At 51.6% G+C, this 17,919-nt stretch overlaps 1 protein-coding gene across 1 annotated transcript in view; it reads left to right on the top strand.

Annotated features, from left to right (window-relative positions):
- Positions 1-17,919, top strand: part of CDH22 (cadherin 22) — a 76,408-nt gene that overhangs the window by 11,989 nt on the left and 46,500 nt on the right. Inside the window, exons 2-3 of the mRNA XM_063404552.1 lie at positions 11,805-12,726; positions 16,604-16,898. Of these exons, the coding sequence (XP_063260622.1) occupies positions 12,502-12,726; positions 16,604-16,898 (520 nt within the window). The 5' untranslated portion in view covers positions 11,805-12,501. The remainder of the gene's footprint in view (positions 1-11,804; positions 12,727-16,603; positions 16,899-17,919) is intronic.

Genomic DNA, 17,919 nt, shown 5'->3' with positions numbered 1-17,919 from the left:
AAAGTCCTCCAAGGAATGTACATCCTGTGTGTAGTGGTCTCTTTCAGCCTTGCTCAGCCACACTCCAGTTTTCAGATGCTTCCACTTCAGCTCTCTCTTAGGGGAACCTTCTGTTATTTATGCCTGTGTCCCAAATCTCCTTGCTGAGAGCTGGATTTGGGAAAAGAGCAAGCAGTAAAATCAAAAGCCATCACCTGTTCCTGTGGTTTGCTGCTCTTTGCAGCCCTTTCAGTTTATGTACAGCAAATGTCTGTTGCAAAGTCTGTCCCTGCAAACAGCAACAGGCTGTTTTGGGGTATTTGCTTCCCCTGTGATTTCTCTTTGAGCAGTATGACCCTGTAGGCAGTGTCATGGCTCAAGAGCAGTAGAAGGAGATGGGGATGGGCTGGCAGCAGGACCCTCTGTTCTTGTCTCTGCAGTGAAGAGCAGAGGGGCTGTAACACCCCTGCCAGCCTTTTCCTGGGCACCATGGACCACTGTGGAGCCTTTTTGCCAGCACTTACATGAGTCATTTTGTTGGAGCTGGCTGTAAACAGGATCATCTCCCTGTTTCTTTGGGCAAAGCATCTCAAAGAGCCTGAGTACACTTTCTGAGGAGAAACTTGGTCTCTCTTCTGAGCCACAGACGTGGGGGAAGATGTCATTTTCAGATGCAGTAGGGTTGGCAGCTCTTGGTCCTGCACATGAAGATTTTTGGGAATTCCACCTGGGAGCACCCATGTGTCAGTACTGGCAGCAGAGAGCAAAGCCAGGGGCTCCCAGGGAAGGTGGCCAAGGTCCCTCTTGATGAGATGTCCAGTCCTGTCCCAGGCTCACCTCCCTGCAAGAGGGAAGTGGGTGATGTTAGCTGTTGCTGCCCTTTCTCTGGCCCTTGTTGCTGTGCACCTTCCTGCAGCACTCCAGAGTGACCCTCACAGCTGAAGGAGGAGGAGGAGAGTGATTTCTGTCTGGGAAAGTCATGTTGGAGAAAAATAAACTGGATCTGGCCAGGTGAGATTTTTGAACAATACCTGTAAGTTCTGTTGGGGCTGCTTCTCCAGAGGTGTGTATTTGGACTCATCCTGAAGCTGATTGGAATGTGGAGAGTGGCATCATTCTGCTTACTGGGGACTTGTGAGAGGTGTAATATTGCTGGCAGAGCAGAGAAAATTGATGTCTGTCCAATACAAGGCACTTCAGAAAGGACAGAAATGGAACAGGACCTCATCACCTGTTGCAGCAATTACTGGTGTGTGTTGGAAGATCCAGGATCTGCCCTTCCTCGAGGGAAGGAGGAAGGACCAGCCCTGGAAAAGGCAGTGGGACTGGTTTGTCTCTAGTCTCTAAACTGTCCCACCACTCCTGGTCTGCAAACTCTCTTCCTCTTGCTAGTTAATATTAGTATTCAGTTTGTGGAACGGGCGATGCAATTAACACAAAGGTACAGTCATTCATTCTGACTGGAGGACTCAAGGGATCAGATGTACTGGGGATAGGAAGCGGAGGCTTTCTGCTGGGAAAGAATGTCACAGCACAGCGGACACAGAAATGAAAAGCTATTAATAATGATCCCGGAACTTCACTTCCATCAGCTGTTTATTTAAAGGTGCTCCATATTCAAAGCCTCCTGATTTATGTGGGCAATAACACTCACAGTCCTGGGATCACTTTTTTAAGCAAGGCTAATGGGGTGAAACCATCATACTGCGACAGTAGAGATCAAGCTGGGAAAATGATACTGGAGAGAAAAATAAACTATTGCCTAGATAATCCCTGAGCTACGCTGGGCTGGGAGCTGGTGTGAGCTCCCTGCTCTTCCAGCATTTATTAAGGCTTTTACTTCCTTTTTTTTTCCTTAGTCTTTGTGAACAGAATTTAGCGGGCATGGAAGGATATAAAAATTTGATTCTACCAGACTGGGTGCTAAAATTCTTCTTCATTTGCATGCAGGTGACTGGAATGTGTGGTCTCTCTGTCCCTGTGTCCAGAGCTCCCATCCTGACTTGGTCCATTCCCAAAGGACTGGTTTCTCTGGGGAAGGGTGTCTGTGCCCTCTGCTGCGTGGGCTTTGCCTGCAAAGTGGTGGCACAGGAGTGTCTGGGGGGACACAATTGGGATGTTCTGGGCTGTGGCACAGAGGGGATGAAGGGCTGCTCTGCTCTGCTCTGCTCTGGCGGTGTCTGGTTTCCATTTGGGTTCTCTTTATGGGGCTGTTTGCCCTTGCAGGGAGGGCTTCTTGGTGGGGCCCAAGTTGGGCCATTCACATGTGAATTTGGCCCTGAAAATTTATAGAAACTCATAGTGTTACCTTGTTATGCAGTTAAACCACGACAGGAAGCTGGGCTTGAAGTGCAAGAAGGGCTCAGGGCAGGAGAAGTGTGAGTGTGGTGCTGGTTTTCCTGACTGCAAGTGAGCCCTTGTTGGACAGGAGCTGATTTCAGCAGCTCTCTCTGGACAGAGGGGCAGTGTGCAGGAGTGCCAGATGCTGGCCATCAGAGGATATGTGCCTTGTGATGTCTGCAGGGCAGTGAGCAGCTTTTGGCAAAGCCTGGATGTTTTCCTGGGGAGGTGAAACAGCCCTGAGGCCGCCGAGCTGCGGTTTGGGTTGCTCTGGGCAGCGAGTGACTCCTGGGACATGACTGTAAGCACTGCTCCTTGTCAGGAGCTGGTAGTGGTGATGTGATTAGTAGAATGAAGCAAATGATTCCAAATAAATAATGCATCAATCATTAATGGTTGAATGCAAAATTTAGCCTGTTGCTCTTGTCTGCAAGTTGCTTACAAGGAGGTCAGTCCTTTATTTTGCAGAAGGCTGTTATCTGCAGCTCGTGGGCAAACGCTGTGCTCTGAGGATTCCTGGCACATCTGCTCCAGGGCGTAGGGCCCTGGCCCAGCAAGAGGCTCTGGTCTCTCCTGGTAGCTCTTTGTGAGGGGGAGATGGGCTTTGCTCTGAATCTCTGCCAGGGTGACCATCCAGAGGCTCCTGTGGGGCTGTGATGCTCTGGTGCTTGTTCTCAAGAACCCTGCTCACTGCTGACCTGTTTGTGCTCAACGTGCAGCCTCAGGGACCCAGGAAGGGATGTAGGAGAGCTCTGATCATCTGGGCAGCCCCTCTCCTTGCTGTGCTCTTCTTAGGTATGTTGACTTTCAAACAGACTTGGCCAAAAGGTGCTGCCTGTGCTGGAGACTCAGCTGCCAGGGATTTCTGCCAGCTGTGGTGGAGTGTTCTGCACAGTGCTGCATCTTAGCAAAGCATGTTTGCTTCCTCTTTGGGGGATGAGGCTGTGCACCATTCTGCTTCAGATTCCTAAATTCCTATGGTACCCAGATTCCTTCTTTTCTTCCTGGTGCTTAGGAATTCCTGGAGAGCAGGAAGGTTTGGAGCATCTTCTTCCAAACCAGAAAAGCCTGTCTGTAGGCAGGGCAGTGTTGGATTTTAGCAGTATGTTGCAGAAACAATTTTCTTACCCATTATACTATCTTGTTTCTAATTTTTATTTAATGAGCTCCTCTGGAAAAAAAAAAGAAAATCGTTGTAACAGTTTTCTTAAGTGTGAGAGATCAGGCTGAAATTGGCATTAAGGAGACTAATTACACTCATTCTTCCACCTTTCTAACAGCTGTTTATTGCTGCAAGCTTGTCCTGAGGTGCTGAGGAAGCTGCTTAGCTTGAGCCAAAGGCACCTGAAGAGGTATCTGCAGTGGAAAGTTGGTACAGGCTTCTAATCTGGGCTCTTCTCAACCAGATGATCTTGTTACACTGCAGAAAAATACTGTGAAAACTGCAGGTGCAGCCCCCCAGGTCTTGTCCTGGTTTTTTGCTGCTCTCTTGTCCTCTCTCTCAACCTCTCAGCTGCATTGTGGAGGATCCTGTGGGGGCCTGGGCTTAGTCTCAAAATGACAGTGTGCTGTCAGGGGAAGGGACTTCCTCGGTCTCATGTGTTCTGTAAAGAGGGGTTGCAGATCTCCTGTCAGGAAGACTGAGGGATTTCCAAGGACAAAATTGCTAAGAGGATTAAGATGTATAGGGAAGAAGAGTGGGCAGCAGCAAGAGACCTTCCTGAAAGTGATGTGTGCCTGCCATAGTATTTATTTCACCAGAGGACTGTCTGGACGTGACCTTGAACCTTGAGAAGCAAATTGAAGGAGGTTTCTTTGAACCTTTCTGACTCAGTATAATACCCACTTGTTATTCTGTGTAGGAATTTGGGGAGTCTTTCACAAGAGGTAGAAAGTTGCAGACTTTGAACTTTGCAGAGCTATGAACATCTTCAATTTTCCATTTAATCACACAATATTGAATGATAAATAATTCATGCATCTGCCAAACATTGGCTTAAAAGAACCCAATTCCCTCCACATTTGTCAAAGTGGAAGAATTCCATTTTGTGCTTTTTAATTTTACTTTATGCTTTAATTCCTATCCAAATGGCCCGTTGTCTGGGCCATCAGCTTTGATTCCACCTGTCCTGTTTTGGGCTCATGCCTTTCCTTTCTTGTCACTTTTTCTGGTGTTCAGGGCCCGAAGAAGTGGCAGGAGGAGGCAAGGAGGGGAATGATGGTGTTCCCTGTGTGCCCTTGGGCTGTGCCACAGTGGAGACTGGTGAGGGTTCTCTGCCCCACTGCATGAGAGCATTTCTGGCTCCTCAGGAGGTATGAAAGCATAAAAGATGCAGCTCTTTCAGGAATGCAACTTCTGACTTTATACAGGGTGTTTGTAAGGGAATGACTTTCAGATACAGCTCTCTGCCCAGATCCCAAAATTAAAGACTTGGTCTGAGCTCTCTCACCACAGCAGGAGGAGCTCTGTCCATCTCAGAAGTTGTGACAGAGGTGCTGTGATGGCTGCTTCCACCTCCTCTCCGAGACTGTTTTTAAAGATGAATTAAAAGTATTGTATTCACGTAGACAAGGCATGAAAATTCCATATTTGGATAAGAATTGCTGCAGAGCGAGACCGTTATGGCTGTAAAAGCCTCTTCCCTAGGGCAAATGTTGAGATTTTCTTTGCAATTAAAATTTCTTTGAAACTTTGGACTAGAGAAGATTTAGAGGGGAAAAAAAACCTCCTAAACTTTGAAAATCCTTCTTTCCAAACAATGCTTGTGTGAGAGCTTTAACAAATACTGTTCCTCACAGTGTGTCTCATAGCAGAAAGTGACTGAACATGAGAAGTCAAAAGGTTGTGATAGCTGCTGCTCTGGCAGTTGCCTCATTTTTCTATTATAATTTCTCAAGGCACCATCAAAGGGGACAATAATTAAACTTAAAGCAACTTAAAAAGGGAGAAAGAGGCATGTTTAGTCATACAGACCTGAGCTTGTGTAGGTACACAGTCCTCTGCAAAAACAGCTTTTCTCAACTGCATGCAAGTTTATCTGAGAAGAAAGGCAGATGAAGGAGTTCCTTGCTGGGAGAATAATTCCAAGGAAGCAGAAAGGGAAAATCCAGAGATTTGCTTCAAGAATAAGCATGACTAAATTTTTACTATGGATAAGGGGTTTTCTGCCCTGTTGTCACAGCTGAGGCTAGGGTGACATCAGAGAGAGAACTTGGTTTTATCATTGTCTGTCTTCTGTGCTCTGTATCAGGGCTGAAGATTTGCTGAAAGGCAGATTGCTACCAAATGTTGCCTTGCATGGTCTGAACATGCATTTGGGATATGTTTGTCCAGTAACTGGTTACATGACCCTATCACTGTGTAAGTAAAGATAAAAGTAATCCAAATATCGTAATTCAAAAGCCTCTGCAGTTTTGAATCCTTTTCCCACTGATCTCCAGCATTTGTACACAGTGTGATGCTATGTGCTATCCAGGTTATCTCTTGCCATCTCTCGTTTTATTGGCAAGATTTGGTGGTGTTCTGGAAAGGACACTGAGTTAGAGCCTGCCTTCTGCAGGATCCATTTCAGCAGAGGGTGCAGCAGGAGCTCCAGAGCTTGCAGTGGCAAAAACATGTCTAACTTCTAGATGCTCTGTGTGGCACCAAAGTATTCTGGTACTTTGTCCAGCTTTATCTGAACACTGAGATTTAAATGGCACTGATGGGATCTGCTGTGCAATGGGAATGTGCAGTGCAGTGGCTGTAACCATCATCTGTCTTGAAGTGAGTGAGCATCCCACACCTTTTCTCTCAGTGCTGCCATCCCTTACAGAATTAGTGCTGTGTGTTCATGTTTTCCACTCAAGGACACTGGGTTGTGGGGGCTGCAGCCAGGCTGTGTTGTTGGTCCCTGGTGTGTAAAACCGCAGAGTATTCCCTGTGAGGCAGAGGGCTCAATGCCCTGAGCATTCCACTGTCCAGCCCACAGGGGTAATCCTGGGGAGCCTCTTGAATGCCAGACAGGAGCTGTGGGAGGCTGTGGGGATATGGTGGGGGCTTGGCCAAGGTGCAGTGGTCCAGGCTTGGTGTGGTCTGACATGTCTTGTCAAGAGACAGCGTGTGGGATGTTGGAAGCTTGATTGTGATACACCTGCCTGGCCTGGATTGACAGTATCTTATGTCTGGCAAGATATACCTCATCTCTTGTCTCGATATTTCGAGGAGAAGTTTATAAAAGGAAAAAAAAAAGTATCTTCGCCTCATCTTGTCTTACAATATCCAGTAGAGAAAGTGAGCTCCAGAGAGCCTGAGTTCATGTTTTAGCCCTAGGCCTGGAGATTATGAACCATCTTAAAGCTTTGCAGCAGCCTTGCCATGCTTGTATTACCTCCATACAACAGATCTGGGGAGTGTGCTCTAGCCAGCCTGTTCCTTTTCCCAGGAAGGGGAGCATTAAGCGGATTTGGATCCTGTTTAACAGGAGGAGACGTGGTCGCAGCCCCCGTGCTGCACTACAGGCAGTGCTGGACAAGAATTGCTGTTGGAGTAATTGCAGGCTTTTCCTGCCCTGTCTCCCAGGCAGGGCTGTCTGAGGCTGGGCTCGTGTGCTGCCCACGCTCTGGGGTATGAGGCAGGTGGGCTCCCCGTGGATGCAGACTGAGCTGGCACTAATTTGACCCCCAGAGCTGCTCTTGTGCTTGCACGTGGCTTCAGCTGTTCCCTTGAGGTGACACACCTGACACGTGTGGATGGTGCTGGAGCCAGCAGCAGGAGGACCATGGGTGTCAGGACTCAGGTATTGTTTCTGACCAGCAACCCTCCTACTGCAGCCTTCATTTCCTTGTGTCCCCTGGGGTATGGAGGGGCTGTGGTAAAGCAGAAGAAAGTCCAAGCTTTAAGGAGCTCATCTCTTGTGCTTGGTATTTGTGCTGTGGCTCTGCATTCTAGAGGGTGGTGCAAGCAGTGCCTTGCTCTTGCCTTGCTCCTCAGCAGCCTTTGCAGCCTCCTCAAGGCTGTTCTGAACAGCTGGAGCAGTCCTGATGCTTGTGCTGGCAGCTGCTGCCACTCTGCTGGGAGGAGTGGGGAACCTGAGCAGGACATCCAAGCTCGTGTTTGCTGAGGCTGCAGACTGGGATTGAGGAGAGAGGACTCTCCTTCCCTGCCTTTGCATCTTCTGGTACCTGGTGGGCAGTTCTGCTTTTTCTACTGATTTTTAGGGCTTGTCTCAGGAGCAGTACTGGTGTGCCACCCCTTCCAGCAGAGCTGTGTGCATGGGAGCACTGCATGAGCTCCTAGGGATGCTTCCTGGCCTTGGGTGGGACAACCCTCTCTGGGCCAGTGCCCTGGCCCTGCCCTGTTGGGCAGTAATGTAGGACTGTGGTGTACTGGGCAATGCTGTCCTGGTGTGCTTTTGCCTGCCCATGTCTTCCCCCTCCCCCTGCCTACTTTCTCCTGCATCAGCCTGCATTTGTAAAATGAAATAAATATTGACATGGACGGGATGCTATTCAATTTGTCCTGATCACTGGGCTGCGGTGAGTTCTGACAGAGCACAGTGTAAAACATAAGCTCAGGATGTAATTTCTACTGTCAACATGATGTACAGTATAGCTGTGCCAAATGCACACCAACAAACTGCACGAGCTCTGGTGGGCAGGGGAGGGGGGAATTGTGCTGATAATTGGAAGTGGGGATGGCAGAGCAGCAGGGGAGGGGACATCACCCTGGGCCTGGGGCGATGTGAGGGTCTGGTGCTTCACACTCTGCATGGAACCTGCTTGGTGTGGTGAGTGCTGGGCACGCTGCCCTGTGGGTGCACGTGTGCTGCTGCGGGCTGGGCTGGCTGCAGCAGCTCCCTCTGGTTATTCACAGCCCCACTGCTCACGTGTGGCAGAGGGAAGGGGCACTTCCAGCTGTTGGTGAAAGGTTTCAATAACACAGGGAAATAAATGCTGTGCTGGTCCTGGTTACTGTGCATGGGACCTTCTGGTGTGTCTTGATTCCTGCTGCTGCAAGGGCATGAGTGGTACTTGGGGTGTGTGGAAGAGATCTGTGATGTGACAGCTGGAATGAAGGTTCTGCACACCTAAGACATGATCCTGAATCTGTCACAGAAGAGACACAGGCTGAGAATTTGTCACTGGAGAAGAAGGATCTGTTTTGTGGCAATGAGCCTGGCTGCAGATGTGTCTCTGGGCCCGCATTTTGTGGTGCAGGGGACTGGAGGTCATCACAAGTTCTGTAGTTGGGCTTTGATGTCTGGGACGTGGATGAGGCAAAGTGGGGTTACAGCACCTGCCTTGCTGCCCACAGGAAGAGCATGCAGACAGCTCAGCTGAGAGTAGCTGAACTTTGGACACATGAGACAGTCACCAGCAAACCGCATTAGCTCAGATGAGAATTCTGTTAAATAGAAAAAACAGCACAATAGCTGAGACTATACATAAGGTTGTGTTTCCCACAGCAACGCAGCCCAGCCCATGGGTGCTCAGCAGGACTCTCCTCTCCGTGGCAGAATCTGCTCTGTGGAGTTCTCAGATGCAACAGGGCTGAACAAGTTGCCTTGGGAACTGTGGGCCATGTTGTCTGCCAGCCAGGGAGCAGCTCTGCTCAAGTGGAGCTCGCCCACTGCAGCATCTTCTGCCCTCACTTCCTCTTTCCTGCCTTACCTTGGTGTGTGCACTTAAACTGTTATTGATACTGCTTTATTGATACTGGTTTATTGATAGTGTTTGGGATTGTGCTGCTTTCGCTGATGTTCTGTAGCTCTGGTCAGGCTGGCAGAGAAGGCCCAGTGTCCACTTCTGAAGAAGGAGCAGAGCCATTTCTGTGTGCACAGGGCTGTCTGCAGTGTGTGGCTGGGGTAGCTGTGTCCTGGAGGAAATCAGATGCCACTAAGGTGTGAAATGGTGTGATGAGGGGAGTGAAGGTGGCTCCTGCTGCTGTCACAGAGGCAGTGCTGGTGTTTTCTGCCAGCTGTGTGCCCCGTGTGCTGTGTACTGGAGGCAGTGGGAGTGTGCTGCCTTCGTGTGCCAGCTCAGTTGGAGACCCTGGATGCTGATGTTAGTTGTGGTGCCAGGATTTGCTCCATTGGACTGGCTTTCTTGCAGCCTCCCCATGTGTTCAGAAGGCTTTCAGTGTTGCAGAACTGCTCCCTGGCACTGGCATTGCTGCCTTGTCAGGCTTCTGGCAGGGCTTTATAAATCAGTGTGGATGGATCTGCTCCTGGATGGCAAGGAGAGGATGCTGGGTGGGCAGAATGGGAGCCTTCAGCAGGTGGTGGCTGTTTCTCCCCAAGGCTCTGCTGACAGTTGTCCTGAGAACACATTCAGATGGATTCTTTTTTAAAATTCTCTTTCTGGCAGTTGAGTTTACCAGCTACAACTCTTTTGTACTCAGCTTTTAGATGCAACTGGAGGTGTTGCCTGCAAAAGTGCTTGGAGTGGCAGGCAGAGATGCTGGATAGGGTGTTCTTCCCACACTTACTCTTTGTCCTTGCTGCTGACCTGAAACTCTTCTTCTGGCACAGCTTATGCTGCTCACTTTATTGACATGTCTCACTGTCTGGGTAAGCTACTCCAAAATAACCAGGGATCTCCTAGGTGTGAGAATTTGGAGAGGTGCTGTTTGTGACAGCAGTGCACTATGCCTTGTATTTATCTTCTGTATATCCAGGTAAGCGTGATAAAGCACATTTGCACTTGTGCTGTTCTGGTGAGTGTCTTGCTCTGGAGCCTGCTGTGGGTTGGGCAGCCTCGGCTCTGTTGCTCCAGAGCAGGGACCCCAATTTCTGTATTTCATCTGTGAAGTTGCTTTACCCTGCATGTGGGAAGAGATGGCTCAGACCATCACCCACCTACAGGTCATCTTCCTCCCCTAAGTGCACAGTGTTAAATACTCTGGTGTTTGATAGGGATCCTCACCAGCAGTGCAGCTGCCCTTTGGGAGCAGGGACAGGGAGCACTTCTGTGTGGGGAGGCTGCAAGACACAGTTGTGGCATTGCCAACAATCTCACCTGGCTGGTATGGAAATATCTGCATAATAAATGGGCTGGCAAGGAGGAGGGGTGGGGAGCAGTGTTAATGCTTCTGTACCATGATTGCTAACATAAAAATACACTGGAGACCCTGTCTTCCTTGGAGCATGAGGTGCACAGGGCTGGCACATGTGACAGCTGATGTGCATGTGTGAGTGGAATGGGGAGGAAATGTGTGTGCACACAAATGAGGCACAAATAGACAGAAGAAGCCAGTGTGTATGAGTGATCTTAGCTGTGCATGGGGTGGGATGTGTGTGAGCCCTTTTGGTGAATAGATTTGTGCACATTGTGTGACACACAACTGGTGAACCATGAGCAGGCAGTGTAGAGTGATGCTTTGTGGTTCTCAGGGAAGTGTTTGTCCAGACAAGTGAGTGCAGACAGGAAAGAGTGCAGCAGACATTCCCTGTTTGGGAAATGGCCCCATTGGTGGAGTCACACGGGGGAATGGCAAGTGAGAGAAAGAACTGGAGAAATATGTGGGAGCTGTCCCTCCTCTGAACATCTGGGACTGTTCAGATTGGGGCAGGGGTCTGTGCAAAGCACAGTCCAGTTCCCTTTCTCTGGGGACTAGATGGGCATCTAGTGTAGGATCATTTGCCATTGCATTCACCCTTTTTGTGCCTCCTGTTTGGAGTAACAGCTGAGAGGAGATGAATTCTGCAGAGTGGTGCATGTTTCATGAGTAGATCAGGCTGTGGCTGGTATGGCAGGGCTCTGGTGGAAGCTCAGGGTGTTGGTGCAGGGAGAGATGGATGCTGCATCCCCATCTCCTGATCAGGCTTCTTCTCCCCATGTGCTCACTGGATGCAATGTGCCCTTGGCTGAAGGTCTCATGTCCCAGCCCTTAGTGCCTTGAGGATGGCTTGAAGCTTACACCAGAGCCCTTTTTCAAACTGTTACCTTTAAAGTCAGCCAGGTGGCAAATTCTTGAACAGATGCTTTTCTCCTGCCCATGGCTGCAGAGGCGAGATGACAGAAAGGTTCTGCAGAGAGGGCTTGTAGGAGTGTCTGAACAGGCTGTACTTCCCATGCTCAGGAGCTGGTGTCCCTCAGCATGAGCCTTGTCTGCCTATGCAGGATTGCTGTGGTCTGGTCCTGCACAGGCAGTGGCAGCTGTGCTGTGCCAGGAGTGCTGCTACACACCTCCTAACAGCGTGGGCACCAGTGACTCCCCCCAGGCACAAACCTCCTCTCAACAGCCAGGACCATGCGGTGAGGGGATGCCCTTGTCAGCAGGGTCCTTGGTCTCAGAGTCCCTGCTGGAGCAGATGTCTGCAGTGCTGAGAGCTCTGCAGCCCTCCCTGTTGTGTTCCTGCTCTGGCAGGACCTGGGGGATTTGGCCCCGCTGTGGAGCCCTGGGGCAGGGCAGGGTGGGAGATGCTGACCAAGGCTGCAAGAGCAGCACATGGGGACATTGGGCTGTGTTTTCCTACCAGCTCTGACACCTTGGCTTTTTCCAGGCTCCTGGAGATGCTGCTGACTGCCCTGCACCTCCCTGCATGAGCCAGCAGAGAATGGAAGAGACTGGAATCATCTGGGCAAAGGACCCTTCACCTGGCACTGGGATGTTGTCCCCCTGAAGATGGGAGTTACAAATGGCCTTGTGAACTGCACGGGTGTCACAGACACCTGCACCGCCACACCCCTTGCACAGTAGTCCCAGGCTGCCACAGGACAGGCAGACATTGGGCACAGCAGCTCATCCTGTTAACTCCTCTGTGGAATCATTTGTGGAAGAGCTTTCCCTCTCCTCCTGTGGATGCCAGCAGTGGGTGTCTGTGCCCCGAGTGCCCGCAGGTGGGGTGGGCAGCAGGCTGTGCATCACCCCCTTCCCCGGCGGCACCGGCGGCAGCCGCGCACGGAGCCCTGCAGCTCTGTCCCCGGGGACAAATGCCAGCTGCCAGACTCTTCTCTGGAGACCCAGGAGCAGCACTGACGGCTCCCACACCAGCAGCGGGCAGTCCGGGACGCCTCTTGTCACAGATGTGACTCAGGCTGGACAGGGGCGCTCCAGCTGCAGGGCACGGCATGCAGCAGGGACGGGGATGCTCTGCACTCACCGGGCAGCCTCACGCTGCTAGTGTGGACCTTCCTCCCACCCTTCCCTAAAGGATGCTGGCTGCCTGTCCAGAAGCTCATGCAGCCTCCTAGAGTGCCATGGCGAAGGGTCTGCAGGGCTTCTGGCGGGCCATGCTGCTGCTGTTCTGCGCCCTCCAGGAGCTGGGGTCCTGGGCCATGCACACGGCGGTGGAGGGCCCTGGCCTGGGGGAGCCCGGGGATCCTGCGCTGCTGGCCGGCGGGCGAGTGAAGCGTGGCTGGGTCTGGAATCAGTTCTTTGTGGTGGAGGAGTACACGGGCACGGAGCCACTGTATGTGGGGAAGGTAAGCTGATGTCTCTGTGGGGCTGACAGAGCCAGGGGCAGGGTGGACATGCTGGCAGTGCTGAGCAGAGAGAGGGCCCATGGGAGGGTTGTTCACAGGGTCCTGGCTAGAGAAAATACTCTGTGGACTGTAGAGAAAATACTCTGTGATGGCAGAAGCCTGGTCGCTGCTGGGGGTGGTGAGCTTAGTGTGCTCCCAGAGATGAGAACAGGACACACAAAGATTTATATCTGTGTTCCTACAATCGTGTACTGGGTTCTTGTGATGTCTGGGGGTGGGTGCAAGAAGCCCTGTCCCTGTGGGAGCTGCTGGCAGGTGACAGTGCCTTGCTGGGCAGGACTGGGTCTGTAGGTGGGAGCTCCCCACACTTCCCTGGTGTGGATGTGTGACCTCCTGGGAAGGCTGGACATGGACCTCTGCTCCCTCCACCCCTGGTGTCCTGAGGCTGAAGCAGCATTTCACCTTGGGATTGCTGGGCTTTACCCTTTTCTGGGAGCTTTGGAGAAGCAGCTGCCCCACGTGTCAGGCAGATGTGTTGTTTGTAAATGGGTGAAGGCAGTGCCAGCTGCTGGGACCAGTCAGAGGAACACACTGCAATCCAGCTAGAGCTGGAGGCATGGGCTCACCCTGAAGGAAGGTGCCCAAGAGCTTGTATAGCAGGGCTGTCTGATGGCCTTAGCCGTCTGGGCATGAGTCTGGAGGAGCTGGGAAATGGGTTTCCTGGCTGGGGGCCAGCGGGGATTTCAGAGGTGATTTGTGTCCGTTTCAGCAGACACTCAAAGCCGCGTTCCTCCGCCGCCCTCGGAGCAGGCACAGCTAATTCACGGCTCCCCTGGGAGCAGCAGAGGCACCAGGCCCTGTCACAGGCCTGGCAATGCCTTGGCTCCAAGTGAACCGAAACCTACAACTCACCCGTTTTACAGCCCCTTTCCACACCGCCCGCCACAGCACCCGCCTGGCTCAGAACAGCAGCTCTGAGCACTGCCTGTGCATCCCCAGGGCTGAGAGCCAGCAGGGCCAGGCTTTTCCTGGGGCTGGGAGAGGATGGAGTGCTCGCCTGGGACACCCAGCAGTGTGCCAGCCCTCTTAGCACAGTCTGAGGGTTGCACTGGGGGACCCTGCAGATAGCTGGGGCTTGCCCTCTGTGGATACCTCTCACACACCTACATGTGCTTTCTGAAGGGCCGATACCATTTCCATAAAATCTGGGTTCTCTAGCTAATCCTTCTTCTGAACTGTAATTTCCCCTGAGGCTGCTGTCAGTTTGATGTGGATTTCTTTGGGTTTTTTAAATAGAATTATGGGGTCAGCACTAGTTACAAACTTCTGCATGTGGACAGATCTATTTTAGATAGAGGAGAGGATTAAAGGGAAAAAAGCAGATTTAATTAAGTTGCTAATATTTAAAGAAAATTGATGAACTCGGGCTTTATGAGTTGGAGCAAACAGAGTGCGCCTTTATTACGGGCTAGTTTTTATTTGATTTTCTTTCTTTTCTCGCCCCAGAGTCATTTTTTATTTGTGTATCTGTGCTTTCTGTTTAATTGCTTTTAATAAGGAATGTGCACCTCTGTTCATATTTAATTTTGATTTAATTATTAGTATGTAATTAATGGCTTCGTGAGAATCCTGGCTGTAGTCTTTTAGGACAAGGAAACAATTTCCCCGTTTAACAAACGGGACAGATCAGCCTGTTGTCCGCCCTCTGGATGTCCCAGTTCTGCAGACTCTGCTGTCCTTGCTTGGGGCTGAGCTGCAGGCAGGGCTGGGTGGTCCCTCTGCTCTTGGGGCCCAACGTGTGCCAGAGCTGGGTGATTTCAGTCTCCTGCCGTGCCCAGGGGTGGAGGGAACCCTGAGGCTGCGTGGGAGCACGGTGCTCCCTCCTGCCTGCTGTAAAACAGGGAGGAGAGAACATCCCTGGGATGTGGGCTGGGTCTGTGGCATCTCCCCTCACATTTCTGTAGTCTGCTATCCAGCCCTCCCCCATTAGTTGTTGTTTAGCCAAGCAGCACAGATTTAGCTCTTTTAATCTTCCCCTGTAAATCAATCTCTGCAGCCCCTTGAGCCCAGGCTCCATTTTTCTTCCTAACATTCTGGTTTGAAGGGATGCTGGTGTCTGCTCCCAGCAGTCAGCGATGAGCAAATATGTGGAGAGGATGTGCTGAGAGCTCAGTGTGGTGCTGGATGCTTTATCTCTAGCCTAATTATTAATCATGAGCCCGGTGTTCAGCAGGAAGAGGCAGGTTTCTGCCACCTGCACTGGGCTCTGTCTTCATTCTGAAAAGCTCACGGAGTAGCAGTGAGAACTGGGGAGAGGATGATAAAGTGAAGAGGGCAGCAAGCTCTCCACCAGCCAGCAGGGAGGGTTGGGACTGGATGGCCAGGCTGGGATGACCATGCCCATAGACCAGGGCAGGATGCTCCAGGTGACCAGGGCAGGGTGACCACCCCATAGGCAGCCAAAGCCATCACAGTGGTCCCAGGCTCTGCTGGGCTCACAGCCCTGTTTGTGAGCTGGTGAGGGTCTCCTTCCAGGCAAGCCTTGAGGGATGTGTCACCATGGGTAGTAATTTGTGAATGTTGTGCAAAATGCATTGAATTGCCTCACGTGTGGGTCCCTCACTTGTGAAATAAATATATAAACTGTATCTAACAAGACAAATATAATGAAGGCATCGTAAAAAAAGAGGCAGCCCTGATATAAATTCTTGCTGGTAGAGCTGTATGTCTGAAAGGTGGATTATAGAACTGCAGTTTGGAAGATTGAATGGCCCATAAACATTTTCATATTTCATTAGCCGATTAATGGACGGCTTTTTTCCTTTTTTGGAGGGGGGACATGACTTTGCTGATTCTAAGCAGAAATTGTAGGAAACAAATGAAAGCAGCTGATGAAACCTTTCCGGGGGCCTGTCCCAGTATGGATTGTCCCAATTAATGCCCATGCTGCTCTCTGTCAAGATGCATTCTGGCTGTCCAGTTACTGTTAATAGATTTCTCATAAGTGGCTGGATTGTAAAAACCTCATAACTCAGTTTAATGCCACCAATAAAATTATCTCTGGACGTCTGGCCTGGATTCCAGTCAGCTCTTGGTCCGTGGGGAACTGCTGTTTACCCTTTCTTTTCCTAATTCCAAACATTGTCTTAATTAAAAATGAAGCAGCAGAGATTGCCTGCAAAGGCATCTTCCTCGGGGTCTGTTTTCAGTCCTGAACATGAGCTGATTTGTCACGCTCTTTTGCAGATTTTGTCCAGGTGGGGCCCTGGGCACAATGGGATGTTGTGATTCTGTTACCCTGCAATATAAACATAGCACAGGGGTGCAGGGGGTGTGTGAGCTCTTCAGCAGGGAGACTTGTCAGCACCAGGTGCCCAGATCATGGAGGGAGGCTGTGGCTGAGGCAGAGCAGGTGGATGAGGATGGACTTTGGACAATTGGTTGTGTAGCAGGGGAGGGATGCTGATGGTGAGGTACCTATGCAGCTTGGGAGAGGTGATCCCATGCTGCCAGAGTCCTGGGTCCTCGCCCATAGGGAAGCCTCTTTCTTTGGAGTGCAGTTGAGTTGTCCTTTGCTTTTCCATCATCTTGTAACCCCTTATTAAAGGGGTTTGTCCCTTGGTTTATAGTGGGGGTGGGCACTGGCAGAGTCTGTAATCTGCAAAGTTGTAAAGGCAGGCCTGCAATTCCGGTTTATTGGGCCTTCCTTCATGCACAGGAGTTGTCTGGTGGTGTTCTCTGTCCCTGTCCAGTCCAACAAGAGCAGAGTGAACAGAGGGGCATCACACAGGGACCATGGGCATCTTGTGCAGGTGGCTGGGGTCGGGTACAAGCACAGCCCCAGCCTGCTGCCACCCTCTCCCTGTTTCCCTGGCAGATCCACTCGGACTCGGACGAGGGAGACGGCTCCATCAAGTACACCATCTCCGGGGAGGGCGCGGGGACCATCTTCCTCATCGACGAGATCACCGGTGACATCCACGCCACCGAGCGCCTGGACCGCGAGCAGAAAACCTTCTACACGCTGCGGGCGCAGGCGCGGGACCGACAGACGGACCAGCTGCTGGAGCCCGAGTCCGAGTTCATCATCAAGGTGCAGGACATCAACGACAGCGAGCCGCGCTTCCTGGAGGGGCCCTACATCGGCAGCGTGGCCGAGCTCTCCCCCGTCGGTAGGTGTGCTGCTTGAGCCCGCCGTACCCCAAACAAACCGCTTGCAAATCCCAGGGATTCCGGAGCTGCGGAGCCAAAAGGGAAAAATAAATAAGGTGGCTTAAGAAAAACAAGTGGATAAATCCTCTGAGCTGATTGCCAGCCTTCGGTTGAGCGCTCAGTCTCAGCCCTAAGCCGCGCTCTGGGGATGGGTCGTGGTGGTGCCAGCTGCCTGCTGTGCGTTGGCTCTGGCTTTGCACAGCCCCCTCCCTCCTAAATGCTGGGGGCTGGACTAAGCCCTTGCAAACCAAGGGGCTCACGTCTGCCTGCGGTTCAGATTGGTCTGGGTGGTGCTTCTCCCCCAGCTCAGGCCATGCTCTGTGTGCTGCTTTGCTGCTCTTCTGAGCCCCGGGGCTGCTCGGACATCATCCCTTTGTGTGTCCCCATGCAGAACTGCCAGGCCCTTCTCAGCTGGATCTGTCCTTCTCTGAGGGGCCAGGTCTTGTTGGCTGAGACTGGGGGATTCATGCCCCCTGTGACAGAAGTGTGGCTTCCCTGTGTTAGCCTTAACTGCCCATCCCCTTGGCACCAGGCCCCTCTCAAGTGATCAGCCTCACTGAAGCTCTGAGGGCCAGGCTGGGATGATGAGGCTGCATGAGTCCATCCCCCTGGGATGGCAGAGCAGGATAGTTGGTTTTGTGCTCACCCAAGCTTCAGGAGGGATGCAGGGAGGTGATGTGTGAGCTGCAGCACTGCTGCCCTCGTTTCTGCTGGGTTCCCATGCTGCTGAGCAGAGCTGGAGTCCAGGAGAATGACTGGTGCTGCACTGCCCAGAGCCACACCATTCCCTGTCCACACTGGACTCTGTGCTACCCCTATAGCAGGCTGTGTGTGTCAGCATGTGCTGCCAGCAGGAACTGTAAATCACTGCTCCCAGAGGCTGTATGCAGGTAGAAGACAGCCTTGTGACAGGCTGACATCGAAGATCAGGCAAGACCCCAACACTGCCAGCAAGGGAGGAGTCAGCACAGGGGCAGGAAC

Source organism: Prinia subflava, chromosome 8 (assembly GCF_021018805.1).
Source record: "Prinia subflava isolate CZ2003 ecotype Zambia chromosome 8, Cam_Psub_1.2, whole genome shotgun sequence".
NCBI lineage: Eukaryota > Metazoa > Chordata > Aves > Passeriformes > Cisticolidae > Prinia > Prinia subflava.
This window is presented reverse-complemented; position numbering and strand designations above follow the sequence as displayed.